Here is a 24,240-nt window from a genome sequence, read left to right as displayed (position 1 = left end):
TTTCTTTTTTTTTCCCCCCCTCCACTTTCGAGCCTCAAGGGAACCCGCTGAGGTTTATTTTTAGCTTCAACATCTGCATTTAATTCCGCTATTCCACTTCCAGTCCCGCAGCTGTTCTTGGTAACGCTCACTCGAAACAGCTGCTCTTTTGTAAATACGTACTGGCTGCGTGCGCTCAATTCGCTCAAATTGTGAATGCAGTGTTGATGCGCGGTTGACTTTCAATCTGTTTAAACCTCTTTTCTGTTTTGCGCTGGCAAAAAAATAATATATATATATATATATATATATATACCCAGCCCAGTAATTTGAATGCATTTCAGCATGAAGGGAAAACAGCATTAGGTTTTCTCTTCTCTGTGAAAATGACCAGGTGAAACTGCTGCGTCCAAAGTGTTTAATGTCATTCGGCTTTTATGATTTCTGCAGGTACAGCTGGGTAAAGCCGTGCTGCCCAGCTGTGGAAAGATTAAACACCGCCAAAACGTTTCTGTCAAACTAAAAGTTCAAATATGGACTAAAAAAAGTGGCAAATATTGATCCATCCAGATCTCCCCGGCTAATGTTAAACTACAAAAAAAAAAAAGAAAGACAGCTATTAACTTTCTGCAGGTTTTATAACATGAGGTCACCCATTCATCCATGTCACAGACTCTCATAACCAGCTTCTGTTTTGGATGTGTGGTTTTGCATGGGCTGTTCTCCCTGCCATGACCAGTGGTGTAACGGTGAGATGTGTTGTGAATACCCCCCCTCCCCCCACACCACCACCACCAGCTTTTCCTTTCGTACACGTGTCCACATTCACGCCGAACAGCCGTCTGATGAAGTATTTATAGCGGCAGACGTCGGCGCTTGTAGTACTGAAGAATAGTGTGAGCGAAACAGCCTGACAGCATAATGGCTTTCTTTTTATTTAACCAGCGCAAGAGCTGCCACATTTGCTCGGCGACATTCTTCTTTTCACGAACTTGTTGATCTCGGCTCTTTTTTGTCGGCGCCGCGCTGCTGTGTGAGCGTGTGTCTTTTAGATGACTTGCTTTTCTAACCTCTGAAACTGACATTTATATTGCATTGCGCTCTGAAGGAAGCATAAAGCCTCTCAGATTAGCAAGTAATGGGGAAATATTTCTCATGAATGCATCTGCGAAGCTACAAAATGTAAAGCATAGGGAAATGATGATGGAAGAAGAGTCCAGCTCTGTTAGTCTGTGGGCTTAAGCCCTATTCGCACGGGACTAGTTTTACCTGGGGATTAGTGATGGGCAGTTTGGCTCTTTTCCGAGAGTTGACTCTTTTGACATGGCTCCCAAAAAGAGTCAACTCATTCTGCTCTCAAACTGCTAGTTATTCTGTTAAAAAGGCCTTCTTACTTTTGTTTAATATTTCAAAAAAACTTTAATCGTGCAAACAAATGAACAAAATACTGTAATTAAATCCACACAAGCAAAAACAGAACCAAACTCTGTAAACAAACGGTATAAATTTCCTTGTGCAGGTTTCTGGTTTGGTATTAAAAACAAAAGTGTTATGTAGTCATGGGAAGTTCAGCTCTTTTCCGAGAGCCGGCTCTTTTTGCCACGGCTCCCAAAGAAGAGTTGAACGGCTCTTTATTTAGGATCGTATACAGCCTAATATTTTGGCCCCGCTTAGAAAATACATATGGTTTGGGTGCTGATAAACCCTTTAACATTCAATGTTTTTGTGAGAAGCCTAAAGATTGTCTTATTTTGTGCAGTTATTCTCTTACTTTTGTTTAATATTTCAATAAAACTTTAATCGTGCAAACAAATGAACAAAATACTGTAATCAAATCCACACAAGCAAAAACAAAACCAAACTCAGTAAACAAACGGTATGAATGTCCTTGTGCAGGTTTCTGGTTTGTGGTCATTTTGCAGTGAAGACACTTTGCTCTGCCTTCCCCAGTGTCTTTAAATTTCAGCCAGATGCTGCTTCACTCACGGGTGTCACGCATAACTACGTGCGCCAGTACTTCCTCACCGCTGTCTGACGTAACTCAGTCAGCCACAGTGTCTGATGCACCTCCCTGCTTTTACATAATGCTGTGATTCTAAGTCGTCACATGTGATTGGCCACATGGCGTGCCCTTCAAAATAAAAGTTCTACACGAGCAGAGATGAAAGAGCAAAAGGAAATAAAACATAGTGGGGAGTCGGCTCGATGGGAATCGGCTCTTCTGATTCACTACCAAGCATCGGCTCTTAGAGACGGCTCTTTTGTGCATGACACATCACTACTGGGGATCTGCGGTAATTTGTAATAATGGCGGAAGTCGTCTGTGATCTTAATCCCGTGCGAATCGGGCATGTCCGTAATTTGTAAAGTAGAAATGAAATTACCTAGCCTATTTTTCGTAACACAGAGCTCCTGTAATCCATTGAGAATCAGCATCTCTGTAATTAGGGGCTGCGTTTTAACTTTTTCTGCCTCTTGTCGCCTAAGAATCGTGAAGGATGAGCTGTGAATCAAAGTTTGGACAGATGTTAGGGCGCAAAGACGAGATGTCGTCGACCCATTCGCACATTTAGACAGATGAAATCATTAAGTCAGACATTAACGTGTTCATTAACGCTAGTCCCATTCGAATACGATTTTAGGGAGGGAGCTGCTGATTTGAGAATCGGGAACGGCCCTCTGCTCAGGCTTCCAAAAGACGCACTTAACAAAATTTCGACGCCCTATTTTCTCCACACCTTCTCCATTAATTACCTAATGGGTGAATTAATGGGACTTTCGGGCGTCAGTAAGCTAGCTTGCGCTTGCATTTACCTCACATTACACCACTGGCCATTACGAATGACAGATAATAGCCTGGCTCTTGTGGACGTGCTGCTGCATCCAGGTTGTCATCCCTCTTATCCCAAGCTTTGCCGCTGATCTGCACCGTGACCGATTTAAAAAAAAAAAACCTTGAAGCCGAGCGAGACCGGATTGCAGTGTGTTTGGAATGTCTCCCTTGTTGACGTCAGCCCCCTCCATCCCCCTCCATCGCCTACCTCTGTGCGACCCTCCACCCATGCCTGCCATGAACCATGTGTCATTTGCCGTGCTACTACTAACATGCTATGACTTCTTCTTTTTGTGTTTTTATTTCGATCCTCTAGCGTAGACTTCCTTTTTTATTCCTCGGTTCAGTCTCTAATAACCTTTCAGACTTGTATTTCTGTATTTCTGACCTATTTTTCTATCTCTCTCCCTCTTTTCCCTCTTTCTCTCCTGCTTCCCTTTTCTCCGTGTCCCTTTTCCTGTCTCCATGTGTGATCTTCTTGGGCACCTATGGACCATGACATTGCCATACACACAAATTTCTTTATTCTGTTTGTGCTTTTATTCTGTTTTTGTTTTTTTTTAATCACACTTTATTACTATGATTGTCACTCAAAAACTGAATATTGATATTTACATATATACCTCAGCTACCCTTGGTTGCCAATGCATGACGTGCAGTCTGGCAGCTCTCCTGCTGTCCGTGCTGACTGCGCTCTGGCTCTCATAAACTGATTTCATTCGAGGAGAAAGAGGATAGTCTGAGCCTTTAAAATCTCCGCGCCCAGACTCCTTCGCTTTCTATGCCTTTCGACCCTTGTGCAGCCACACACAAGATTTAAAAGAAAAAGAAGAAGAAAAAAAAAGTCAAGATATTGGTTTCATGGCGTTATTACAGGGTGCTGAGTACTTGCATCATTCTCAAATGTTGGGGTTTTTAGATTCTGTTAATATTTTTTTTGTTTTGTTTTACATCTGTTCTCATGTTGTATTATGAATGGACTGAGAGAGGGGAACTTTCAGAGGGTTTTGTCAAACGCTACGAGTCGGGCTCGAGTGCTCCATCAGATGTAGACAAAGTATTGTAGCTTTGTTTTAGGTTTGATTAGTAACACATTCATAATGCCTTAACGTGATCTGAAGAGGGGTGACGAATAGACAAATTGCCCCGCACTGTTAAATCCCGTGTCTGCGACGTTTTAACCCGGCAGTTGTAAAGAGACTTTATATTTGACTGCCCCACCGGAACAGACACATCATCCCACTGTTGCGTCACAAGCGACACGAAAGCATGAACACTGCATGAGAGCTGACACAAGGCATGATCCAGTATTCATGAATGTGCTATGCAGCTGCTTCAAAGCTCCCCAGTCAAGCATTATGAATGTGTTAACCGGGGGGGGCGAGTACAAATGCTGTGCCTAATTTCTGTTCTTTCGGATACAAGCTTGAAGTGTCCCGCTGTACAAAAATGAGGGAAGATGACATTTGCAGAGAAACTTAACACTGGTTCTGGTCAGAGTGTTTTTTTCACCATTTGCCCGCCCGACTTCCTCGCTTCACCCAACATCATATTACGCTCACTTTCAAATATGTTTGTTATGTAACCGCCTTGTCGGGAGAGAGGACAGAAAAACTAATCATGTTTTGTGACGAAGTGTACATACTCTTTTCAAACTGATTTTCGGAGAAGTACGTGAGGAGTCAGCTTTTATTTCGGCGATCCATGTTGAATTTTTACCTGGAAGCAGAGAAATGTCTAAAAAATGCAACAGCTGTTAAACACACACACACAAAAAAATAATCATTTCAATTATGTGGAATTATTTTATTCTCTGAGACTTTTTTTTTTTTTTGTAATTGCATATCAGTGTATTTCCATGTAACAATTGTAGGGATGAAATAAATTGTGTTTCTTTTTCTTTCATGAACGGCTTTCTGAGGCGTTAGCGGCTAAACATGTGGAGATGTGCGACGCAGTGCAACCCCACTCCCCTCCGGAGCCTTAACAATATGTCTGTATTCTGCATTCAGTGTTGCATTACACTGCACATGACTGTTAAACCCAGATGCTGAAAGATTAGAAGCTTGCCTCAAGAAGATAAAGTATGCATTTTGAACTAAAACAAAAAAGAAACGAATGGTAAACTGTATATCGCGTAGAGGCTTTGCAGCAGCGTGACACAAAACAAGACACTATTTTTATCTGAACATTAGACTGAAGGAAATATACAGCTCCAACTTAATCCCTGTTGATTTGCTTTTAAGAAGCTACCATAATCTAAGGCAGAATACAGTGTAGTCAGTGTTGAAGACATTGATGCAACAAGCCCTCCAATTTAAAGGGGAACCACTGTTTTTTACAACTTGGACTTTATTTCTGGCATAAAATACGGTCGTTTACTCACCCATATAACTTTGGTGTTACTCGTATTCCTCTGGGAGATATTTAGATCTGCGTATATCCATGTAGTGGGAGTGACTGGGGCACCGAAATGCAGCCTCTAAATAACGCATTATCTGCTACAAAACTCGTGCATTTCACCAATATTTTGTTATTGTACGCTAGTGCTATTCCCCGTTGAGTCCGGAGTTAGCTGTTATCATCATCTGACCTGGATGATGTCGTCTCTAAGCTCCACCCGCTGCGGTCGGCTTGTTGCTACTGCTAGTTTTTTTGCAACATGGCTGAATATTTTTCCGACTCTGAGGTTGTGGACGAACCATAGCAGTAGCAAATTACAGGTAAACAAGCCGACCGTCTCTCCCGAAGGAATACAGGTACTGTATATTTGAATACATACAAATAACACAAAACGACCGTATTTTATGCTAAAATAAGGTCCAGGTTGTAAAAAACAGTAGTTCCCCTTTAAGACTAAATACTTTTGTTGTTATCTCCTTATGAAAAACGCAACTCAAGTTTTCTAATCTGATGCGAAAACTGGCCAAACAACAGTTGCTGCATTTACATGGACACCTATAATCCATATAATAACCCGTTGAGAACAAATATGTCTCACGTAACCCCCTCAAGCGGCGCAGAATGGACCAATCCAGAGAGAGAGAGTTGGCGCAAAGCATAGACTGTATATAAATATGGACAAAGCGTCGCCACTTCCTTGCAGTGTCCAAACTGAGCCTATTTTCCCAGGGGATATGGGCGGCGGTGGCATCTTGCGAATTTGGAGCCAGAGACTGCTTTATGGAGGGGTTGGCGTGAGAACTGGTTGTCGCCATTTTGCCACTTCCTGTTTCTATAGCGTCAAATAACTTAAACAAAACTTATCCGACAAAATGACACTTGAACTTGCGTCAGTATTTTATTAACTACCTAAAATGACGGAAACCATCCCTGAAAAAAAATGTGACGTGTTTTTTAGTGTTTTAGTTTGACGCAAGTCCCACCCACTAACATGGAGGGGGTGGAGCTTATGATCTATACTGCAGCCAGCCACCAGGGGGAGCTCTACTTGCTTTGGCTTCACTTTTGAAGAGCCGTTCCGCCGTCCATCTTTATACAGTCTATGACATAAAACCTGTTTATGGTCCAGTCAATAGTAAACATGTTAACATCCAATAACCACAAGCTTGAAAAGATCATTTCTGTCTGGGTGGAATAAAATAAGTTCTTTCTGTGCATGTTTGGAGGTAAACATCAGGTGATGTGAGTTTCCAGCAGGGACAGAAACACGGAGGCAACACAACAACAACTTGTTCAAAAGAGTGTTTGAAGAGATGAACAAAGCAGGAATCGATCTGCGCAGCGCCTTTGAACACATGGGTCGATCGTGGTCATCTTCTTCTGCTGAATTAATCCAGTGTTTTCATTAAAGTTCTCCCTCTGTTGTACTTCCGGCAGATTGGAATCTGCACTGCGGCCGGCACCACTTAGTATGTTAAGATGTTTAGTCCTCAATCTGGAGTCGAGGTGACTTCTTTTCCAATTTCCACGACAAGCAACACCACTGTGAATATCTCATAAAAAAAAAAAAGGTGCATTCTGATTGATGCTTTGGAAACAAAAATATCTCACCCAAGTAGGACACTCCAATCAGGCTGAAGAAATATTGTTCATGCAAACATAGCAACTGTTCATCAGTGCCTTCCGTAGTTGTGAAAATCAGCGGTTACAGAAGGAGTCTTCTTATCATCTGTCGCCTCTGTGGTTACGTTTTTTTTAAGACGCAAAAGTTCCTTTCTCACTCAGGGTGGATGTTAAGCGTCCGCTGACCAACTGGAACACCATCCGCTGGTTCTGCTTTTGCTCCTGACCAGACAAGAGTCATAATTCACGGCGCCCCTGAAGGTCTCCTGTTAGCGCGTGTCGTTTTAGGCGTTTGTTCAAACAACTGTCATCCCTCTCTGGATAACAGTACCGAGGAAGTCAAGCAATAAATTCAGGACATTTCAACAGCTCTACTTTAACGTGAGTGGCCCGAGTGAGCTTCGAAATCAGTTTTAAAATCAGAGTGCACTTGAACCCTCTGTACAGTCTCCATTTGTTCGCCCGTTTGTACCACACTCTGGTCTACAACTCATTAAAGCGCTGCAGAGTCGCGAGAGACGAGGGGAGACGGAGTCACCTGCAAGAACTAATAAAGCATTGTTACGTCTTCAGTAATCACACGGATGTGGATGGTGATTGTTTATCTGTCATGACAACGGATTGTGTCTTGGAGCCCGCACCGTGGCGCCCAGTGACCTTTAAAGGCCGATCGGCGGTGCTCATCGTCCATTTATACATATTCCAGCTGAGCGCGACCCCAGGTTGTGCTGTAATGGTACTCGAGTGGTTGTGGCGCACATGGGTTGTTGTTTCCGTGTCCATGGCAACAGTCGCTTTCATGACTTTTGGAAGGTGGAAATTTAGCCGTCTGCTCTTTACTTGTCCTTCAGCATGTTGAAATTCAGGAAATATGAAGTCGTTAATGACAGTATTTTACCCATAGACGTTTTTTTTTGTTTGTTTGTTTTTTTGGTTTTTTTGCATGGGCTGTGAGTTCTTAAACGCCACGAGCCCGACTTCCCCGCTCAAAAAGTGTTCATTTGAAGAGGCGTTGGTGTGTAGTGAAAAGCACTCCAATTCCAAATAAATGTCAGAGGGCTTTTCCATCTGATTTTGTAACCTTTTGATGGAGCCTTGCTAAGGTGAATGTAGCTCAAGAGCCTCTCTGCGTGTGACTTAGGATGTAAAAGCGTCAACAAAAATTGCTTGATTCGACCTTATGCGCCTGGAGCTAGAATAACACTGATTTGCGGTAATGCGCCATTTTCTCCAAACGGGAATGAGAAGGCAGAGGACGGATGGTACTGGCGAGGAGACAAAAATATGTGTAGATATTACAGAGGTTGTATTTTTGCCTTTGAATATTTCCCTTTGGGGAAGTTGTTGCCTCTGAATCATGACACCTTGGCCTTCCTTTAAAATGAGATCTGTATTCCCCCTCGGTTTATTTTCCCCTTGCACCGCTGTTAAATCTCAACTAGGGTTCTGTCTGTAGGAAAACAAGCGCTTACGACACCCTTGAGGTGTTCTTTGTCACTTCGTCCCTCCTGTTGCTCATCAGCGCCTACTGAGTAATGATAGCGCTGATCAGCGCTGAGTGATTTTCATCGTCGCTAATCAGGATCTTCATCTAAACGTCTGCATCACGCTCGCTGGCATTGCATATAAACAGAATATCTCTCTTCTTCGCCGCACCCCCCGAAGCGAATGGTGCAGTCGCCCACTGCATACAGACTACAGGAAGAGCTGCAGGAGTTTGAGAGTCGCTCTCTCCCTGCACAGCCTCAAACATTTCCTCGGCTTGTTAGCTCGATGTGATTAATGAGATGTTTATTTACGTCGAATGAGAAGATTTAAATTAACTTGTGTTTATTCCCTAATCAAGAAACATCCCTTCACTTTGTCTGCTAACATCTTAATTTGTCTTTCATTTTCCAGGACTTGTGTTTGTATTACAGAAGACACATGTTAACGTATTACAATCAGATGACTGGAGAATTTTGCACACGGTAGAAGCTTAATCGTCTCCCTCCCTCGATCCGTATCACTGCCGTGTATTAAAACTTTCCCCCAACGACTCCTCCCTTCACTCGTTATCCTGCACTCCGTGAAAATGAGTCTAAGGTCCCATTTTCAAGCCAATATACAAATCAGTTTCTCCCACTCGTCGTCGCCGCAGCAGTAAGTGAAATCTTCATTTAAATGTATGAATTCCCGTCGAGCCGTCCTTCCTGCGTGCGATCTTGATCGGTTCAGAGAGGGAGCCGGCTATCAAAGCATCACTCTGCCTCCTGTCACCCCAGAGGGAATCAGAAGCTGGTGATATTTTAGCGGTGGTGCAGTGCCACACTGTGGCAGAGCTCGGGTGGAGACGACAAACTGGGGGACTTGTTGGAGAAACTTTTTTTTTTATTTTTTTTTTTATTTCCCTGGAGCCACATAAGGTCAATGCAGACGACAGGGAAGAGAAAAGAGCAGCAGCTGGAAGAACAAAGCCAAAGATGTGTCGTAAAATAAGGATTTAAAGTGGATTGTATTTTTAACACGTGTGGGCCTCCGTGCTAATCTTAATACCACACTATTAGTAATATGATTTTCACATCTGCCAATGTGAAGGCTGCAAACCACGTGATACCGGCAGTTAGTGCAGTAAGTCGTTCATTTAGAGCTGTTTAAGTTTTACATTTTTACGTTTCTGTCAAACCATCCTCAAGCCATGTCTACTACCTGAACCTGTTCATCCTCAAAGCAGGTTTCTTCCTTGTGGTGGGGGCCCCTCTGTATGTTTGCTCCTCTGCGATGTGGCCTCTGCAGCGTTCAGATCTGCTCGCTCCTCACCGCACCTCATTGTACGGAAAACGTTCCGCGCACAATTTATTTTGGGCCCCGTGGCAAAAAGAAGTCGCAGCAGAATCTCTTAAACTCCACCTCCGCGCTCCAGTGAACGGTTTCATTTGGAATTTGGAATTTTTATTTTATTTACGGCTGCGCCGGTCCATCGCCTTTAAGTGTAGGACACCCACGAGGTTTCTGGGCGGCACAGTGGTGCGGTGGTTAGCGCTGATGCCTCACAGCAGGATGGTTCTGGGTCCGAATCCAGGCCGACTGGGGCCTTCGTTTGCGGAGTTTGCATGTTCTCCCTGTGTCTGCGTGGGTTCTCTCCGGATACTCCGGCTTCCTCCCACCGTCCAAAGACATGCTCGTTGTACCCCACCTCTCGCCTGATGACAGCTGGGATAGGCTCCAGCCGCTTGCTTATTTTTTGAGTTTGATGTCGGATCAGCAGCCACTGCGTGAATGCATCTACCGGTGCTTCAATAATAATAATACTAATACGTGAAATAACAACTGATATGTTTTTTTTCAACAGTGCACGAGTGCGCAGGTCTGCCTTATTTTCAATGCAGGACAGACACCAGTTATCGATTTCTCCAGAATGTGTGGTTTTCACTAGAATTGAGGTTTATCGCACACGGTCTGTTATCAGCAGTCTTCTGGGGAGCTGCCTCAGTACAGTACCTGACAAGCCTGTAAAGAGAAATGTTTGTGCAGTCCAGCCAGACACGTAGATTTGTGCTTTATGTCTCAGTGAGAGCATTCGATGAGAAACCCGCCACCACCACCGCCACCCCCCTCACCCCCTTGGCGCACGAATACATGCCTCATGATTTATTGTGCCTGTTAAAATGCAAATGAAGCAATGAGCAGAGGAAAAACAAGTGCTGTCTGCAACACTGAAGCCCCCGTATAAGTACACGGAGCCGTGGCACGCTCCTGCCACTTTGATCACAGCCATCAGAGAAAATTAACGTGCATGCATTCTACAGTGCAGCCAGAAAATAAATAAATAAATAAATAAATAAGAGGAAGATTTTTAATGAAATGTCTGAGGTGGCCGTGGGCTGTGTTTCCACTTGAAAATCTGTCATTGGATTGTAGGAAACACAAACACAACATGTTTGAGAGGCACAGAAATTCTAAAAGTATGTTGTTGTTGTTTTTTACTCTGCACCACAGCAAGTGGTGTGCCACATAAGGGCAAACGTTCGCAGCAGTATGAAAAGTTGTTTATTCGGAAGTCAGAATCTGAAGACTGAAAAAATTGACCCTCTTCAGAAAGCCAAGAGAATTACAACCACCGCTTATCCCTATTTATGTCACTCACACTGTGTTTAATAGAGCGCGAAGGCAGTGCCAGTAAACCTACCAAGTCCAGGAGTTTTATTTCCTAATGGTAAACATGTCATGTAAAGTGGACCAGTGAAAAGGTAATTGCGGTATGTAAATAATGGAACTGTGCATGACGTGTCCATCACTGTCTGTATAGTGTATAAAAACTGATACTGCATTTTGCTCGTACCGCTAATCGAAGTGAATGTGTCCGCAGTTAACGGTTAAAAGTGGCTAAGCGGTCGTCCAAATTACATCTGATTGGTTAAATGCGTCGTAGCCGAACATGCAATAGTCTCTGCAGGGCTGTTGGTCCAGAACCTGACGTAGCGTCCTCTTCTATAATTAATTCTTTCTGCTGTGGTTGTGCAGAATGACCGCTTTAGCCACACCTTCACGTTTGCGCAGATTTGGCCTTAAACCTTAAATCCTGGCCACACCAGAGCTGGTTGTGCTCCAGTAGCGTCACTCACAGCGCCGATGTCTCTCCGGTTAATTCGCACTTTAAGATTTTGCAGTGTGCTGCTGCAGACTGTTGTAAGACCCTTTCTGCTGCAGCTGCACCATGTTCCTTATTCCCTCCTTCTGGGCTGAGCCTATAAACAGTTTACACAAAATATGGCCTTCAAACTGCAGAAGGGCTCACGTCCTCCTCAGAGGGTTTGACGAGTCCTTGATGCTGCAAGGTGATTGAGCTTTTCTGCCGTAAGCGAAGCCTCACTGACATGCAGTAGGTAGCTTCAGTTAAAGGTCTCACTGGGTTATGGCACGGTGTATTTTTACAAAAGCGGCGTCTTCTAAGTTTAACGCGCTGCACGCAAACGACCCAGTTGATGCGGTTTGATATTTCACTCGGTGTGCCCTGATTGGCAGCGACGATTTGAGGCAGTGTGAGGTGACATGGTGAAGCTGGGCCTGCGTCCAGTTCCACCCTAATGTCGTCCGTTGACGTCCTTGCACGGGACAGTGTCGAGGTGGCCGCGCTGAGCACCACATTCCAGCTCTTCTCAGAGGCCCAAGTAGGTACCCAAAAGCATGACGTGGGTGAGTCGACGAAGAGTCAGCTTTATGCAAACGTACATTGAAGCGTTGGCCAGAGGAAGACGTAAAGGCAAGACCAAGCTCAAAATCTTCAACTCCAACGTCAAAGTCGTACTGCTGTACGGATCCGAAACATGGAAGAACACCCCTACCTTCATAAGCAAGCTGCAGACATTCATGAACCACTGCCTAAGACGCATCCTCGGGATCTTCTGGATCTTCACGATCAACAACATCACTCTGTGGGAACGCACCAACCAGGAACCAATAGAAGTACAGATGAAAAGGAGTAAGTGGATCTGGATTGGTCACACGCTGAGAAGAAACAACACAGGTCGTCCCAAGAAGACCTAGAGAAGAAGCTCAGAGCAAGAGTTCAAGAAGGTTGGGACTCACGTGGCAACAGCTTAAGAAGAAGATGGCCCAGAACAGGCATGGGTGGAGGGGATTCTTTAATGGCCAATGTTCCAAAAGAAATTCAAGGCCTAAGAAGAAGAAGAAGAAGAAGACATTGACGGAAACAAGCAGCCTCGAGAAAACCGGTGACAATAAATCATGCTCATTTTAATTCCACCGATTAAAGGAATCGTGTAGTTGTTAGTTGCTTTCTAACTGTTAGCGTTAGCCAGTCGCGGTTCGATGACTTACCATTTCTCTACAATACAACTTAAAGAGCTAACGTGATTGTGTGGAAATTAGATTCTTGATGAACCAGGGTTTGGTTTGTAAATCCTGTGATCCATGCAGGCATAATTGCAAGATCTGAACGTGACTAAGAGATATCACAAACTCCTACTAATATACTGTAAAAGTCATATTTGGTTGTATTTACATGCATTAAGTGCTCTCAAAGGTTTCTCCAGTTTGAAGTATGGTGGTAAGTAGCTTGTGTTTTGTCCCTCCTTAAATAAAAATCCGTCCCTAAACTAATTTTTTAACGCTTCCCTCCTTTGTTATCACAGTTCTTCCAAAAGTAAGTGTTAAATAATAGAGGGCATTTAAATGCATTTTCATGCATTAACTGCTTGTGTTTTTGATGCATTCAGCATGCGTTCAGTTGCCCTGATTTTAACCGTTTAAGGAAAAGCTGTATTTTATGATTATTATTTGTGTACAGTGCATGGAGTCTGTGCTTATTTTTTCCCCTTAAAGAATCATTTTATTTCTGCTGAAATGCACTTGAAGGTTGCAGAAATTTGGCTGCCTTGTACAATTCGGGGGGGGGGGGGGGTTTGCAGAAATGTCATCGAATGCCAGAACGAACGATGACGGCTGAAGAAAGCTGTTCTTCAGATGCAAATCCAGATGCGAAGCCTTGATCCGCCTTGACCTCCAAATCCTGTTTATTCCTCCCCTGTCTATAAACTGCATGTACATTTGTATATGTGGAATAATCTGTGGGAGAAAATAAACCCGTGTCTGCACTTTGCCCCCAGAGTTGAATTCGAAATGTGACGGCCGCTCGCATGTGTTGAGATAAAACGGCTGCTGAGATAACCCTCCTTTAACCTTTACGTTTGAAGAAAGTTTTTTGTAGCAGCAGATTAAAAAAAAACACTGTATAGAACTAAGAAAAATAATATGAAAGCTCTTTCAGGTGTGATCAGAGTGGTAAGTTAAGAACTGACCTTCCAACCAATCTCCATTTCTTACATTATCCTCAAATGTCAGTGATTGATGTCGTTTTTCTAATGTTGTGTCCTCCTCCTGCTAGATTAACATTTATATTCATTTTTATCAAGTCTCAAGCAAGTTTCTAAGATTTTCTTTCTTATTGTAAAAGATAAATCTGTTGGTTATGTCATGTGGTATTTACATTATATGCTGCCATGTAGAAACGAGTGCCATGGGAGCTACAGGTCAGAACTGAGGGCTCCTACCTTTGTAGTATCGCCACCTCTAATTTAAATATATCTACATCATACTGTAATAGAGTGGCTCGTAGATAAAGTTCATGTTATACAGATTGTGTTTGTGTTCTGTGATTGTGTTTGAAACTGAGCGCCTCAAGTGTGTCGGCCATCTTGATGATCAAGAGTAAAAATTAGATTGCCACACCTGACACGTTAAATACCGCACCCCTCATCTCATCATCTCTCTCTCTCTCTCCCTCTCTCTCTTTCTAACTTCCTTCCTGTCCCCCTCTCCCCACGTCTTTAACCCTCTTCTCCTCTTCTGCCTGCTTCGCTTTCGCGTCCCCCCTCTTCCCGTCCCTTGCTCCGTCCAGACGCCACTGGGGGCTCGGGCCTGGGGACCGGAGCCATCGTGGGCATCCTCATCGTGGTCTTCTTCCTGCTGCTGGTGGGCGTGGACGTCACCTGCTACTTCCTCAACAAGTGCGGGCTCCTCATGTGCATCGCCGTCAACTTCTGCGGGAAGGCCGGCCCCGGCGCCAAGAGCAAGGACATCGAGGAGGGCAAGGCAGCGTTCACGTAAGCAGATGTCATCATCATCGTCATTGTCACTGAACCTGAAGCTGAATGCAGGCATGAATCCAAATAAATGCAAATGTACTAGTTCTGTGTTTATCAGATTATAAAAAAATTATATTCTTGACTTAATTAAGAGGTAGAAACATTGCAGTTTAGTAAGTATTTTTGAGTTACTATCAAGGATTCTCGTCTTGTCCATCCACGGCTCTGAAACCAGAAACCATTCTGCGACTATTCTGTGATCAAATACACAACACAAATCAGCCACAACATTATGACCACTGACAGTAGAAGTAAATAACACTGACCATCTGACAATTAAGTGTTCTGCTGGGAAACTTTTGGACCTGGCATTCATTCATGTGGATGTTACTTAGACATGTAGCACCCACCTAGACCAGATCAGGCACCCCCACCCCATAGCAGTGACACTCATTGGTGGCAGCAGCCATCCCCAGCAGGACGCAGCCTGACACAGGCACACACACAAAAACGCTTTAGGAACAACTAAAAAAAAAAACATGAAGAACAGCACAATGTGTTGACCTGGCCTCCAAATTCACTAGATCCCAAACTGATCAAGTATCTGTGGGATGATCCACAGAGGCCCCTCCCCTTCCCTCAAAGGCCCCCACTAACAACATTCTTTTTGCCAGACACCACAGGACACCCTCAGAAGGCCCATGTCCATTCTCTGTTGAGTCTCTGATGAGTTTTGGAGGCACAAGGGAGACCTACACAATATTAGGAAGATGGTCATAATGTTATGCCTGATCATTGTCTATAGATAGATAGATATGATCGTTCTTTATATATATATACATATATATATACATATATATATATATATATATATGACTGTCATGAAAATAAAGAGAGCAGTAAAAAGAGGAAGTGTGCCGTTAAACTCGTTCATAACAGCTTAAGCTGAATCTTCAGTTGGGCTCGAATGAAACTGAGCAGCATTTGTCGGCACCTTCGGCTTTCAAAGCAATATCAGACGACAACAATGGCGGTAAAGAGGACATCATCTGAGCTCCAGCTGCAGACGCATTGATCAACAGCGTGTCCCCAGAGGAAGTTGATAACTACGAGATGATTTAACGACGAGAGGGTGGTTAGAGGCGGTCATAATGTTGTGGTTGATTGGTATATATATACCATATAGACATGCGCCCACTTCTTCCCCTTCCCGACAGACCTGCCATTGGCTAGTTGTTTTCCATTTGTGATGCTAAGGTGATATTTGATTCTGAGTTTTGGATAAAAAAAAGTATACTTCCCGAGACGCTGAGCTAAATATTCAGAGCAGATTTCTCTTGTCAGTATCCAGTCATGTTGAAATCCATTTATTGCACGTCAGCCTGGGCTTGATCAAACATTCTTCAAGTATTAAAGTCAGTCAGCCTTTAAGTGTTGAAGTGTCTCTTGCCATGCCAGCTATGAGCACAGCAAACAGATACTTCATCTAAACCACATTTATTGAGGTCAGATCCTGATATGTGCTCAGTTCTGGAGATTTTTATTAATTAATTTATTTATTTTTTCAACTTACATCCAAATGTGGGACTCCCTAACGCTTTAAAGCTCACTGAGCACAGTCAGAGAGCAGTGTGGTGCCAGTGTGGCTAAACCTACCATCAGAGCCTGCAGGAGGATCCAGGTGGACGGAGATCAGAACTTGGAAGAGAATGAGGGAGAGCGTGTGACAGATTAAACGGCCGTCCTTGTTTTTTTGCGTGTTTGAGCCCATTTGTTGTACCGCCGCTGCTGCCAGATCTCTCTCCAGTAGCCCGCCGCGTTTAACAGACTGACGGCAAACACAGTTAGCGCCGTAGCACCAGTGATGTGCCAAAAGAGCCGGCTCTGAGAGCATCAGAAGAACCGATTCCCATCGAGTTTTTCCTTTTGCTTGTTCAGCAGAGAGGTGGACTGAGTAAGACAGCAGACAGCGGTGAACAGGGCAGATACTCACGGAGAGATCACATCAAAGCTGAGGCATCTGATTTTTCTCAGTGCCAATTTACACTAAGGACATTTATACCGTTTGTTTACTGAGCTTGGTTCTGTTTTTGCTTGTGGATTTGGATTTGATTGCAGTGTTTTGTTCATTCGTTGCACAATTAACGTTGTATTGAAACATTAAACAAAAGTAAGAATGCTTTTGTAACAGAATAACTGCACAAAATGAGACGATCTTTAGGCTTCTCACAAAAACATTAAATCCCAAAAGGGCTTATCAACACCCAAACCATATGTATTTGCTAAGCTGGGCTAAAATATAAGGCTATAAACGATAGTAAATAAAGAGCCGTTCGGGAGCCGAAAGAGCCGACTCTTCTTTGGGAGTCAAAAAGAGACGGCTCTCGGAAAAGAGCTGAACTTCCCATGACTACGTAACACTTTTGTTTTTAATCCTCTGCAAACAGAAAAGATGAGTCTAAGGAGCCTATTGTTGAAGTGAGAACAGAGGAAGAACACACCCCGAACCAAGAGGGAGGGGGTCCCATCGAGCCCAATGAGACCACACCGTTGACGGAACCCGAGTGAGTATGGATCAGCAAGTCAGAGAACGAGAACATAGCTGTAGGAGGTGAATGATATCATCGAGTTAGTCTCAGGAAAGAAAAAATAAATAAAAGAAATGCTACAAATGATATTTGACTCAGACCCAAACTAGAAAAACTCAAATAATACTAGATGATCGCAAGATATCCCCGAGCGGGACGTAGAGGCAAAGTGTCTGCGGAGGAATCCTTTGGCTGACAAGTAAATGAGAGTCAGGCGGGTTGGAAGCAATGCCATTGACTCAGTCTGCCACTAGAGGGAGTCGTAGGGTAAAGCAGGTGTGAAAAGACCTGACAGGAGGTCAAGTGTGACTAGGGGAAAGCTGGGTCTGCCAACTGAGTAGGAGATAGGACTCAAATATTTACACGTCTCCAGTAGTGCCCTCTATAGACCGTGTTGCACGATTTGGCTCAGGCCCAAACTAGAAAAACTCAAATAATATAGCTTTATAATGCCCACAGATTTCACTAGGTCACCATTCAGCACCACCAATAGTGCATCTGTATACATGATCCCTAAACCCTCATCTCTTAATTTTGACTTCCGCAATGCAGACTCTGCCACAACCGTGCGAGCAACCAACAAGCAAAGCCCCTTAACGCTCGTCTTTTGCGTGTGTTTTTTTTTTTTTTGTCCAACTGGAGGCTTTGATGTCTGACGGGAACACATTTTATAATTACCAACTACGCATCTTCTAATTATTCCGTTTCTATGGAGACGTTTGTTCATCTTTTCCTACCAAATTTGAGCGGCCCTGAGGTTGCCGAGCCGCATAAACCAGTGCAAGAACAAACACTCCCTTTGTTGGTTTAAAAAAAAAAAAAAAAAACACGCCAGTATCCAAGACCTGACACTCCTTCCTTCCTCCCTCTATAGTTCATTATTGGATTATTTTATGTTTCCCCTCCAAAGATATTTCGTTGCTAACATTTTGACTGTGTAGATTTTACTTTTTCACTGCAGCACAGTAGCTCTTACTCTGCTTTTGTTTATTCCCTGACCTGCACTCTGCTTCTACCCCTTTATTTTTGTCGCTCCCCTTCTTTCTTATATTCCTCACATTTCTGGCTCTATGCTTCCTCCCCCTGTGTCCACTCCCCCCGCCTCTCCCTCTCCTCCCTTGTTTACCCCGCTCCCTCCCCACCAAACAGGCCTGCCGCTGCAGAAACCCCCTCCATGGTGGTAAACTTGCTCCCCTCCACCGCCGCTAACTCAGTTACCGAGAGCTTTAGCACGGCGCAGAGCAGTCCTGCTAGCGAGTGCACCACACTAACCGCCAGCGCCTCCAGCCCGACCAAAGTGGCCCCAAAAAACAGCCCTGCAGCCGATCCCGGTTCGCTTAAAGCTAACACCCAGCCTGACGTCGGGCCCCTGGTTGACCTGAGCGACACCCCTAAAGTTGCCCCCTCTTCAGACCCAACGCCCCCAGTGTCAGATCCAGTCAGCCCACCCTCTGCTAATGCCGACGGGCCGCAGAAGCAGAGTGACTCAGTCAAAGCCCCTGACAGCACCCAGAGTAAGGACTTACAAGTAGACGGCCCGGCCAAGGATGCCCCCAATGCCCCGTGCACAGACTCGACCACACCAGCCCAACATGAGTATGAACACTTCCATTACTGTATTCCTTTGATTGTCACTTCTGTTCTGATAGCATCCTACTAGCACACAGGTCTGCCGTTTCAGAGGAAGAATTCGCCCTAAAAATGACAAACGGTGTCGCTCTGGTGTCAGACTCCCACGCCATCAGGCATGTTGCAAACTAAAGTTTGATTTTATTTCATCCCTGAAGCTCAGCTCAATAAACTGAGCCAACTTTTATAATTTAACATTCTTTTATAACATCATTGTAAAATAGAAGTCAGAGGCCAAGGTGTGTAATCAAAATACCTCGTCTAGCAGAGATCAAAGATTCTTCTTTTTTTTTTTTTAACTTTGTTAAATTATATCAAGAGAGGATCTCAAGTGTAGAAAAAAAATATATTTTTAATCTAACCAGAAAATGTATCGGCCTCTTAGACTTCCATCAGTCACCTGTAGAGCTAGTATTCAAGCATTATGAATTGGCGAGGTGGTAACAAATATGAACCAGAGTGGGAGCATCAGACACTGTAGGTTGATGATTAATTCTCGTAAGACTTCAAGGGTGGAGTTGTCCTTCAGTATTGCCAAAACAGCACGGCTACAACGTGAGCTACTATGATGCTACCAGCGCATGCCTGTCGTCACCAACCACCACCTCCACCTCCACCTCCACCTTCCGCCTGTTTGTTTACTCACCTGACAGGGACGATCTTTCTCCCGTCATGCGACTTGCTACATTTCATCCACGCCATCAGTTACCGCCGCGTCATCGTCATCGACATCAGCGTGCAGCCAAGTGACGCGTTTTGTACCGGCTTCAAAGTCGCCGTGCAAATCCAGTCGTCCAAATCATCAAATGAGCGTTAGCAATTACGATGCCTGCAATGATTCTGAGAACATTTAAAGAGTAAAAACAGCTCATTACAACCAGACTCAACCAGGCGGATGAGACGCAATCACTAAATTGGTCAAACTGAAGAGAAATTAAAGGCAGATGGTAACAGTGACCCGAGGTTTCAATTGAAAACCGTCCATCATCGTTTACATACTTATTTCTTTCTTGAACTTTACTCTGCTGCGGAGTTCTCAAACAATCTTAGCTAAAAAAAAAAAAAAACTCCCACACATAATATTCAGTTCGCTATTTGTGCTTCTTAAACAATAAATTAAAACTTTTCAGTTGCACAGGCTCTACATGATTCGTAGTCTAAAAAAAAAGTAATATGGCCGCTCAGGATAGTGCAGACGATCCAGGCCCGTCATTAATGCCTTTATCACCAAGTCAGATGTGGAGCATTGGATGAACGCTGATGAACTCACACTGTCGCTCATCCACCGCCGTCTTTCAGCTGCATGTGCGCCAACGAATATCCATGACACGGAAGTACTTCTTAGGAGTGCTGGGCACGACAGAGTGTGCAATCGGGAAATAATGCTCAAATAAGCTTTATGTTGACGATGATTTCTGCCGTGTTGCATTAAATAAACGCAAAGAGAAAAATAATGCAGGATGTAAAACGATCCAGCTAGCGGATGCTTTGTTCGTGGCGGCTGGAGTTTGTGTGAAAAGCACTGCTGCATACTCTAAATGAGAAATTCTTTTTGATAAAAGAGACACATCTTTCTGAGGAATCTTTCCAGTTGTAAAGTGGTGAATGAACTTGCTCGACAACGCTACCATATTGTTCTCCGTCCTCCTAGTTTTTAAAAAGGATAATAGATTCTGAAGGCCGAAAAAAACAAAAAAGCCAATCTCACAATCTTTCCCAGACACCTCTGTTTTCCGTTTTAATTCGTGTGTCGGTGTTATTTGGAGTATTGGCCCTCGGAGGCTGCAGATATTCCTGATGCCTGACAAGTCTGAGGAGAGGAGGGTGAGAACGCAGTGGCAGAGGATGAATTACAGAGGCTTACTGACAGTCACTCCTCTTTCTCTCCCTCCTTCATCTCATACTTTGCTCACTCGGATGGCCTGAGGAAGATGTCAGAGATGAAGGATGGGGAGTTGAGAGCTAGCTGGAAGCAGGGCTCCTGTCAGCTCAACATCACCTTGATAAAAACCCAACTTGTCACTGGAGAGATTCTTCTTCATAACTCTGACAGGGCTGAGCACGGCTCTCCCGCTGATCTACGCGGTGATCGGTCTTCGGCATCCCAACACTGAAATGCCTTGTCAGATTTCTTTGTGGGTTTATTGGATTTCTGAGCGGCGTCGGTTCTCTTCGGGACTCGTTGTCTCTGCTGAGAAGGAAGAAATCTGGGGGCCGTTTCCGCGGAATTGAAACGCCTGCATGTCACATGAATAAATGTGGTACGATCAGATTAGAAAATATTGGATTCAACTTTGTCATTGCACAAAGTTGTTAAAGGTACATGCATAACAAAACGCAGAAATGCAAAATAGTGCAAAATAGCAAAAAAAAGTGCAAAATTAAACCAGTCATAGGGAACAAGCTATGACTACTGTATTAAATTACCATTTTTTTACAACTTGGACCTTATTTCTGGCATAAAATGCGATCACCCATATAACTTTGGTGTCATTTGGAGTCGTCTGGACGATATTTACATGCAGTGGAGCGCCGCATATATCCATATAGTGGGAGTGACTGGGGCACCGAAACGCAGCCTCTAAATAACACATTATCTGCTGCGAAACTCGTTCATTTCACCAATATTTTGTTATGATACGCTATTCCCCGTTGAATCCGGAGTTACCGACGCCGCTCAGTAATCCAAAATATTGGTGAAATGAACGAGTTTCGCAGCAGATAATGCGTTATTTACTGGGTGCCCCAGTCACTCCCACTATATGGATATATGCGGCGCTCCACTGGATCTAAATATCGTCTGAACAACTCCAAATAACACCAAAGTTATATGGGTGAGTGAACGATCATATTTTATGCCAGAAATAAGTTCCCCTTTAAGTAAGTATTTAACAATAATAGTATATGTTACTAATATATAGATTGGTATATGAGGTATGGACAGTCAGTATACCCTAACATGTATACGTATACATATGCACATAAATATGTTCACATTTGCATGTTATAGTGAAAGTTACAGTATAGAACGTATTAGTATATACAATAGCATACAGTGTCATATATGTTGAGGATGCAATATGTAGAGCACTTAATTATGTCAGTGTTGCAGAATGCAATGGCTTTCTGCACTTCCACTTCAGAACAAGAGCACGCGCTTCAACTTTTTATACTTTTGCCCAACTACTGCTCTGCAAAACACATTTCAGCCTCCAGGGGGTGCTATCAGAGCGTTAGACTGAACAAAAACATTTAAAGTGATATTAGAAATAAGAGTTTACCCCAAAAAAATAAAAGAAACACTACGCTAAGAATGCGGTCAAGGCTGGATACAGTTACGCTTCCCGTTAGTCCCCGGCCCGGCCTTTGTTAAGCGCACGGGGAGTGTGTGCAGTTTTAAATTGAAATTTGAGGCCCGACACAAAAGAGAAGAAGAAGAGAAGGGAAGCACCCCCGCTTTTTGGAAATGGAAGCCGGAGCACCAGAAAATATTCGACTTAAGTGATGTATGGCTTTAAAGTCTTTTTCCCATTGTGTCCCAGCTCCAGTCCAGATGGCGTGTAATCCTCTTGTGTATTGTAGTTTGCGTTGTAGGTTATGCCTCAGTCTTTCATTCCCTCATGCATTGTGCCTACTGTACCAGCCCCTGTCTCATTCCACATCGGCATTCATTGTTCCTTGAAAGTAGCTGTGACATCCATGTACTCTTATTTGATGTCTGGCTAGGATAGTGAGCTTGATCCCATTATGTGTGAAATGCATTCAGTTCCAGGAGGGAAAACAAATTCCCTCAAAGCATCTTGCATGTTTTTCCCCCTGAATTTTTTTCCTGTTTTCTTTGAAAAATTACACAAAAGGCAGCTCAGAGCAGACAGTTTAGCTGTGAAAGAGAGACTTAGTGATTCGCTGCTAACGGAGTCTCCTCTCTTTTTGTTTTTTGTTTTTCTGGTTCTCTCTCTCTCTCTCTCTCTCTCTCTCTCGGTTCCGGCAGTGGTAAGACTGTGAAGGACGAAAGCACTAAAGGCGAGACGGAGGTGAAGAATGCCACGGCCGAGGTGAAGACGGTCCCCAACGAGGCTCCTCAGATGAACGGCAACGAGAGTAAAGCGTAATCTCCTTCCCCAAGAGCGGCGGGACGAAGAGGGCGGCTAGGGGTTGGGGGTTTGGGTGGGGGGGTTTCGGGGCGTGGGTTTTTAAGGTTTAAAGGGGGTGGTCACAGTCACTGAAACCTCAAAGTAATGTCACACACCACCCCACTGCATTAGGGAAAAAAAAAACAAAAAAAAGCAAAAGAAAAGCGAAATACAGTGTCTTCTGACCAGGAATATGTAAAGACCACATGCACTTGCCTTAGTTCCTTTCACGTCCGTGTTTAAAAAAAAAAAAAAAAAAAAAGAAATCATAAAATTCATACTTGTAATTCACCCTTCTTTCTTGTGCGTAATATTAAATGGATCATTCGTTAAATGCGGAACGGAATCTATACTATTTTCCTCTAGATAACCACGGTTGGACTGTAGCTTTACTTCACAGATTACTGCCTTCATAATGTATACACATGTAAGACATGTACATTACCAATACTACTATTCTTTATGCAGTATGGTCATCATCATGGTAATGCATTATGGGTCTTTTTTTTTTTTTTTTTTTTCCTTTGTTGATATATTTTCTTTGTGTTTGAATAATGTGCAGGCTTCTCTGCCTATTTAGCTTTTTTAATGTGTTATTCCAGTGCTAGAGATTAGAACTTTAGCATGCCTCTTTTTTGCAAAGTGACTGTATTTCTCGACATGTTGCTGTCATCCACCTCCCTGTTCAATTTTTTTTATTTTAATTTTTTTCTTAAATGTTGTCTCCATGTCGTTCTGGTCCGTTCGTGTAGCCATGGCTATGTGAGAAAGATTTATCGTTACGGTAAGGCTAACGAATTTTAAAACCCCGTCCTCCTTAAAGTCGTGTTTAGTCGTGCTGCGTGTTCAAAGTGCCGTACGTGGTTCAGATTTAATAGATTCAAAGTCCTCGCAGGCATCTCGGCAGCCATCTTGGGCCTTATTTCAAGCTAACCAAACCAGGCTAACCTCTAGCTAAAGGAAGGGGGAGACAGCCGTGAATGCAGTTGCAACATTTACACACACAATAGAACTGCATTTTAAGAAAAAAAAACTTTGATGATAAAATAAGGTAAAAAAAAAGAAAATGGTTAGATTTATACTACACATGGGCAAGTTCTTACTATAAACTTAATGATAATGGAAAAATAAGTCATGGGAAATGATCAGTACACTCTGTTAAAACTGTTCACACTAGTGTGTTTTTCTCAAGCTCTCGTCGATGCTGTCGGATGCCGTCATCCGCTTGAAAATGAACTGGTGAAACAAATGCATACAAGTCATACATCACTTTAGCATTTAAGAAAAATTTGGCGTCGATTTGACCCATAGACTGTATAAATATGGACGGCGGAGCTGCTCCTCTAACGTGAAGCCAAAGCAAGTAGAGCTCCCCCTGGTGTCTGGCTGCAGTATAGGTCATAAGCTCCACCCCCTCCATGTTAGTGGGCGGAACTTGGGCCAAACTAAAACACTAAAGTACACGT

General features: G+C 43.6%; 1 protein-coding gene across 2 annotated transcripts in view; it reads left to right on the top strand.

The window, feature by feature from the left end:
* Positions 1 to 22,790, top strand: part of ncam1a (neural cell adhesion molecule 1a) — a 280,059-nt gene extending 257,269 nt beyond the window's left edge. For both annotated transcript variants that reach the window (XM_084564733.1, XM_084564734.1), the window contains 3 exons: positions 14,238 to 14,442; positions 16,872 to 16,988; positions 22,633 to 22,790. In XM_084564733.1, coding sequence (XP_084420859.1) covers positions 14,238 to 14,442; positions 16,872 to 16,988; positions 22,633 to 22,753 — 443 coding nt within the window. In that variant the 3' untranslated portion in view covers positions 22,754 to 22,790. The remainder of the gene's footprint in view (positions 1 to 14,237; positions 14,443 to 16,871; positions 16,989 to 22,632) is intronic.
* Positions 22,791 to 24,240: the final 1,450 nt, after the last annotated feature.

The sequence above is a fragment of the Chelon labrosus genome (assembly GCF_963514085.1).
Source record: "Chelon labrosus genome assembly, chromosome: 17".
Classification (NCBI taxonomy): Eukaryota; Metazoa; Chordata; class Actinopteri; order Mugiliformes; family Mugilidae; genus Chelon; species Chelon labrosus.
This window is presented reverse-complemented; position numbering and strand designations above follow the sequence as displayed.